Source organism: Portunus trituberculatus, chromosome 31 (assembly GCF_017591435.1).
Source record: "Portunus trituberculatus isolate SZX2019 chromosome 31, ASM1759143v1, whole genome shotgun sequence".
NCBI classification, from domain to species: domain Eukaryota; kingdom Metazoa; phylum Arthropoda; class Malacostraca; order Decapoda; family Portunidae; genus Portunus; species Portunus trituberculatus.
Genome location: NC_059285.1, coordinates 5,064,146 through 5,071,645, shown reverse-complemented (window position 1 = coordinate 5,071,645; position 7,500 = coordinate 5,064,146). Strand labels below are relative to the sequence as shown.

The 7,500-nt window shown below is 44.8% G+C and overlaps 1 protein-coding gene across 8 annotated transcripts in view; it reads left to right on the top strand.

Moving 5' to 3' along the window:
• LOC123511259 (la-related protein Larp4B-like) overlaps window positions 1-7,500 on the top strand; it is a 567,482-nt gene that overhangs the window by 490,113 nt on the left and 69,869 nt on the right. For all 8 annotated transcript variants that reach the window (XM_045266991.1, XM_045266993.1, XM_045266994.1 and 5 more), the window contains exon 2: window positions 4,741-4,932. In XM_045266991.1, the coding sequence (XP_045122926.1) occupies window positions 4,741-4,932 (192 nt within the window). The remainder of the gene's footprint in view (window positions 1-4,740; window positions 4,933-7,500) is intronic.

The window sequence follows — 7,500 nt, the reverse complement described above, 5'->3', positions numbered from 1 at the left end:
AATTAAGAGATGGATTGAATAAAGCGAGAGTCAATTTTTCATGGCAGCTCTCCAGTAAATGATCTCGTTTTCCGTTTGTGTTTTCTTTTCATTCACTTTTATTCTTGTTTGTTGATAGATTCCTCCGCTCTTTCCCTTTCTTTGGTTCTTTCTGGTTCACTTCTGGTTCTAAATGAGTGTCGTGGGTTCTATGGCTCGCTGGTTCATTGGTGGTTCACGTTTGGTTTGGGATTTATTGTCTTGATTTTAGGAAGAGGGGAAGTAGTTGGGTTCCGGGAATTCTCTCTCTCTCTCTCTCTCTCTCTCTCTCTCTCTCTCTCTCTCTCTCTCTCTGGGTCGATTTGATGAGATAGTTTCATTTTGTTCAGGCAAGTTCTTAGTTTGGGTTCAGGCGAGTCAAGAGTATTTGTTTATTTATTTATTTATTTATTCTTGGGTTCGTCTCGTGTTGGGTTTGCATTGAAGGTGAGACGTGTTTAGGTCAAGTTTTATATAGATTATTTCCTTTGTTTCATTTTCTCATGTGGAAAAAAGAAAATTTGTGTTTTTTTTTAAGTTTTCTTGTTTTATTTGTTCTCTTCACTTCGTTTGCTTATATTTAAAGTTCATATTTGCCATAATGTTTTTTTTTTTTTTCCTTTTTTTATAATGAAAACTCTTGCGTCTTATGTTAATAGGATTTTCTCATGTTTTCTGTTCATGTCCACATTTTTTTTTTTTTTTTTTTTTTCATCAGTTATACATTTTCATTTTTTTTTTTATTCTTGTCTTTCATGAAATACTTGCTCTCATTTTTACTTTTTTTTCTACTTTTCTAATTAACGTTCATGAAATTTTAGCCTTCACAGATTCACGATCATCTTTCATTGAAGGTTTTACACACACACACACACACACACACACACACACACAGACCATCAGTTAATCGCCTTATTATGTTATTTTTCATATTCTCTCGCCCCGCCTCCTTCACCTTCACTCATTCCCTCGCTCACAAACTCATTAACACGCCCCATCCCTCATCGCACCTCGCACACCCACACACACACATACGCACGCACTCACTCATTAATTTTCTCCTTCCCATCCTCCCTCTTCTCTCATCCCTCACTGTCTCACTCACGAACTCACTTGCTCACTCCCTCGCCTCACTGTCATTTTTCATCTTCACCGCTCGCTCTCTCTCTCATTTCCTTCCTTCCATCCATCCTTCCTTCACTTCGCTCATTCTCTTCCTACCTCTTTCTTCAATCATAGGTGTACTTTCAATCACTCTCACTCGTTCACTCACTCACTCACTCACTCATTCTACCTCTCTTCAATCACGCTCTATACTCATCCACTCATTCATTGTCTCTCTTCAATCATCCCTCACCCACTTGACTTCTCTCTCATTCACTTGTCTCACTCGATTCACTCCCACTCCACCTCTCACTCCGTACTCCGCATGCGCACGTGCATTGAACGGTTACGAATGACATGCATTGTTTTCTGCTGATTGACATTCACACATCACTAGAGAGAGTACATGTAGTTTGGAGTTGACATAGCCACGTGGTCACACCTGTTCACACCTGTTTGGTCCCATTAGTTTGAACAAATGAGGCTGATTTGTTGCAGATTTCCATTATTGCTGTGTGTACTTATGATTTGATTCTATTTTTGATTATAATTTTGACTGACAGTGTGTGATTTAACCATTACTATTCTTAGAGGTTTATTGCTAATGTTACTATTATTACTGTGACTTGTTATTGTTATTATTATTATTATTGCTGCTGTTATTAGTATTATCATTATTATTATGGTTGATTATGATTAATATTGCTAGATGGATTGAATTGATTGACTGAAGAGTGTTTTGATTAATGAACTTTTTGCTGTAGGATTGATTTTAGTGTGTGTGTGTGTGTGTGTGTGTGTGGGTGTGTGTGTGTGGGTGTGCGTGTGCTTGAGTTGGTGCGCGGTGATGTATCTTTTTTTTATTTAATTAAGGCATGTTTGCTACTGTATGATTTTTTCCTAATGACTTTTCTTAACATCTCGCTTTTTTATATATTACATACATCTCCCCTCTTGTTCCCCTTGGTATTATCTGTAAGAGCTGTGATGACCTTCAATACTCTTACATTTAGCTTCTCGAGACCACCACCACCACCACCACCACCACTGCCTCGCACCCTGGACAGTGTTTAATAATAATAATAATAATGTTCACCAAAGAATTCCAATTGGTAATACTCATCATGTCATTGTGATATTAAATAGTTTCTTCTCTGTGGGGAAAGAAATGTATAATGTCATTCGGCTTATTTCATGATGGAGGAATTTGTTGGATAAGTTTGAAATGTATTACTATCATTTATCATTATTATTGTTTTATTATTATTATTATTATTATTATTATTATTAGTGACGGTGTCCAGTTTGCGGGTCACATAACACTTTTGCCTGAACGTAACATTTCGTAACACTCCCACCACCACTCCTTCCACACCACTCCACACTCCACTTCTCACCAACAACCTGTAACTCCCCATCCACCATCCAAAGAGACACCCCCACGCACCTCTCCACACCCTATTCACCCCTCCACAGCCTTCTCCACATTCACATCCCACTCTACACTAAACCTTTTCCTCTTCCCACTCATCATAGCACCTCCTCTCTCACTCTCCCATTGCATTCCCTCTCCCTCTCCCACAATGCATTCTCTCTCCCTCTCTCCCATTGCATCCCCTCTCCCACTCCCCAGCACTCTTAGGGCCTCGTGTCACTCCCAGTAATCTCTCACAGCATCCCTCTCACACACTCTTCTCTCCTCTGCTCCACCTCTTTCTACTTCAATAAGGATCCCAACACGAGTCATTTGTAGTGTATATTTTTTACTGTATTTTCTCTTCATCCACGAACATCATGAACAGACACACCTAAAAACTTCCCTTCAATAATTTTTTTTTCTACTTTGCGTCTTTCCTATGTGAGTAAATATATCTTTAATTCTTTACTTTTGTACTCCGATATTTGTTTCTTACCTGCTTTTTTCTATCTGCTTTTACCTTGTTTTTCTTTCCATTGTTAAACTGAAGTACAGGTTTCTCATACTTTTTTTTTATTTGATTTTCTCCATACTTATTCTAGTCTTTCATCTTTTTTTCCTCCATTACACAAAATTTCAAGTTTCCCATACACTCTTATTCTGTCAGTACTCATTTCCTCCACGATTCTTCTCTATATCTTCCCCCCCCCTTTTTTTTCACTCCATAACAAAAAAAAAAAAGGAACTATACACGAAACCCATTAATTTCACCTGTACTATGACTCTTCCCCTTGCCTCCCTTTGTCTCCACCTTACCCCTCACCGTGCATCCCAAGCAGTCAATCCCTCACCCTTAATAAGCTCATCCTTCAAAGCTCCCCATTAACCCATTACCACTCCCACGCCCAGTCACTTTGTAATCCCAGCATGCTCCCCGCCTCTCATTATCCTTAGCCGCTTAATCCCGCCCTGAGCGCATGTATTCACCGCTGTAATCCATGTTTGCTCATCCACTCTCATCCACTCCACTCAGTCACTCCACTTGTTCATATCCACGCCTCAGTTTTTTTTTTTTTTCAGTCCTGTTATTTTTTTTTTTTTTTTTTTTTCCTTTTTTCCGGATGTCTTCGTATTTCAGGGTTTTTTTCAGTTTCTTTTTCGTCTTCCGTTTCTTGTCTCTTGTTTCTTTGTGTATCTTTAATTCCTCTTTCCTTTCCTTTCTTTTTCCGTCTCCTTCTATCTCCTATTTCACTCTTTATTCTTCTTTTTCTCGTATCATCTCTTTCCCTCCATGCTTGCCTGCTAATCTGAAATTCTCCTCTTCCTCCTTCTCTTCCTCCTCCTCCTCCTCCCTTTTCTTCTGCTTCCTTCTCATAACTACTCTGCTTAATTTTTCCTTGTTCCCTGTGCCTCTCCTTCCTTCTGCCTTCGCGTCTCTCCCTCTCTCCACTTGTAATTTTGTTTCCCCTGTGTGTCCCTCTCCCGTTCTTCTCTCTTCCTCCTCCTTATGCCTCCTTTATCTCCTATTCCTTCCCATCGTTGTCTTATTGCGTTTTCTTGTTTTTTGTTCAATATGTAAGTTTAAGTTTATTTTTAAGTTTTTAGTTTTAGTTTTTATGTATTGTCATTTTGTATACTGTGTTAGTGTTTTATTGTATTGTCCCGTCCCTTTACCTGATTCAGCCCCCATCCCGCCCTCCCATCCCCTGCACACATACACGCACACAGACACACACAGCACAGCACAGCACAGCACTTCCACCCCTCCACCACCACCACTACCACCACCACCACCTCTCTGACACCTCTTCTGTAGCCTCCTTCCCTTCTTCACCACACACTTGTTATTACTCTCCTCTTCCTCCTTCCTCCTTCCTTGATATAATTCACCAGTAACTCTTGCACCTCCTGTAATGCAATCACCACCACCACCACCACCACCACCACCACTCACCACTACCACTACTCTCACCACCACCACCACTGCACCATTTCTTCACCCACTCTGCCTCACACCACCACCACCACCACCACCACCACGGCCTGGAGTGCACACCGCCGCCGCTGCCTCGCTCACTCCCTGCCTGCCCCTGACACCTTCACCTCCCCCACCACCCCTGACCTCCCCCGCCAGTAGCGCCCCGCCCTGGCTAACGGTGCTGTAGTGACTAACGGGCGTGTGTTCGCTGCCCACCCTGCAGGCGCTGCTTCAGGCACACGATGTGGTGGCGCACGAGGTGTACGGAGACGAGGCCATCCGTGTGACGCCGCCGCCCCTCTTGCCGTACCTCAACGGCGGGGACGAGGTGGACCCGGCCAACGGGGACGTGGACATGGAGAACATCACGAGGGTCAGGCTGGTCCAGTTCCAGAAGAACTCGGACGAACCGATGGTAGGTCGCCGTCTTCGCTTCCCGTCCTCACCGCCTCCCTTCCACCTCTCCCTCAGGTTCCTCTCCTTCACCGCTCCCTCCTTCAAGTTCCTCTCATTCGTTCCCACCTACAGACTCCTCCCTCTCTTCCTTCATTCCCTCCTTCATTCATTCATTCAGGTTCATCTCCTTCCACTTCTCCCTCCATCCTTTTCCTTCTCTTCCCTCAGATAGACCTCCTCAGCCTCAGCCTCTTCCCTCCTCCCTCATCTTCCTCCCTCTTTCTTCCTCACCTCATCCTCTGCCTCATGCTAGGGCACCTCCTCCATCTCCTCCTCGCCACTCATCATATCCCTTTCTGCTCCTCTTCCTCGGTATCTCTCGCCCTCACCCACGCTCCTGCATCTTTCTGGAGTGGCAGCTTGAGAGAGAGAGAGAGAGTGTCCTGAATTTATCCGCTCCTCTCCTCTTCCTCCCTAATCTTCTCTCACGGTTACTCTCGTCCCTCCCTCACCGCTACCCGTCACACCTGTCATCCTAACCCTGCAGGTGTAAGCCACGTGCTCACACCTGTCACGCTGCTTGTAACACGCCCTCTTTCATTTTTCCCTTCCTCCCATCTATTCCCCTCCTTTCAGCTCTCCTTTTCGCCCAGTCACCTTCCCTCCTCACCTGCCTACTTGTCTGATCCTACCTGCTTACCTGCCCGCAGCCTCCTCCCCCTCGACAGGTGTGCGGAAGCTGCACTTGTATTGAGAGGGAAGGTGAGGCGGCGGATCACTCACTCACTCGCCCTTATTCATTCATTCATTCACTATTTCCTTCTTGCCTCCCACCTCACCCCAAAATACTCAAGGTGGAGGGGTAAGGTCGGGGGGAGTGTTATGCTATTTCTCCCCCCCCCTCCGGTCTGAGGTCACCTGTTCCTTCACCTGAGTCTTTCTAACCACGTGCTGGGTCCTTTCAGTGTTTTAGTGGCGCGTCGACCAGCAGTGCGGGTGAGTACCTTAGTGTTTACCTGTTGACTTGATGAGGTAGTCCTGAGAGCAGTGTCCTTTAATACCTCAACCCTCCCTCCCTTACCTCCATCCTACGCCCTCACCTCCCCGCCCCTCACCTCTCCCTGCGCCCCTCCTCCCCCCCAAGCAGCTGTCAGCATGTGCCGGCAGCGTCTCACTGTCACTCACCTTCACACACATTCACTTCACTCACTCGATATCACCTTCTTGGACTCTTCTGTGCATTGGCTAACAGTTACGTTACTCTAGCTGTCTGTCTGTCTGTTCGTGTACCTGTCTGTTTTGTCTGTCTGTCTGTCTGTCTGTCTGTCTCCACATATAGAGCATTGCAATGACCCTCTGCTTTGCTTCAGTCTTAGTGTTGTTGGAATGGACAGTTTTTCCCTTTGACTTTTCTCTCATGTTGTGCTGCTGTTGTCGTTGTTGTTGCTGTTTTTCTTCTGATCTGTTTACATTCGCCGGTGAGAAGAAAAGGAAGCGGATTAATGAGGTGAGTGCAGACACTTGATTTTTTTTTTCTTTCTATATTTGTGCTTTTTTGCAGTGATTTATTGATCTGTTTTTCAAGTTTCCTGCCGTGTTCCAAGTGGCAGCGGCGGCCATCACTCACCTCCCCCCCACTTCTCCTTCTCCTCCTTCTTCTCCCCTTCCCTGCTGTGACTGGCACGGGGTAAACACCTCTTTGAACCCCATTCTACCTCTTCCCTCCCCCTCTCTTCCTTCCCCTGTTTCCTCCCTTCCCCTCCTGTTTCCTCCCTCCCGTTCGTCCCATTTCCTCTCCATTTCTTCTCGCCTTCCCTCTCACCTCTTCTCACATTTCCTCCTCCCTTTGTGATTGCTCCCTCCACGTAAACACTTCTGTCATCCTGCCTTCCTTTCTTCTCTTTCTTTCTCTCTCCAATTCTTTGCTTTCATGTTTTTGTTTTCTTTCGTATTTTCTTTTTCACTTTCTATTTCAAGCTTGTCTCTCTCTCTCTCTCTCTCTCTCTCTCTCTCTCTCTCTCTCTCTCTCTCTCTCTCTCTCTCTCTCTCTCTCTCTCTCTCTCTCTCTCTCTCTCTCTCTCTCTCTCTCTCTCTCTCTCTCTCTCTCCGCAGTTGATTCGCAGGTTTTTTTTTCTTTTCTTCCTTCTATTATTTATTTTGTCTTCCCAAAAAATGCATCTTTTCTTAGTCTTCATTTTTATCAACCTATTTTTTTTCATTTCCTTGCATTTCCTTACGTTTTTATTTTATTTTGTTTCTCGAATATGTTCACTTACTTATATTCCTGCTCATGTTCCTCCACTTCTCAACAATTTCCTCCTTCTCCTCCTCCTCCTCCTCCTCCTCCACCATTTCAAGCATCCACCTCGTTACCTGTCTTCCTAATTCCGTTATACCTGTCTGCCTTGCCGCTCTTCATCTCACCTGTGTCACACACACACACACACACACACACACACACACACACACACACACACACACACACACACACACACACACACACACACACACACACACACACCATGGCTTCCACGCTTCCTCCTCTTTCCTCCTCCTCCTCCTCCTCCTCCTCCTCCTCCTCCTCCTC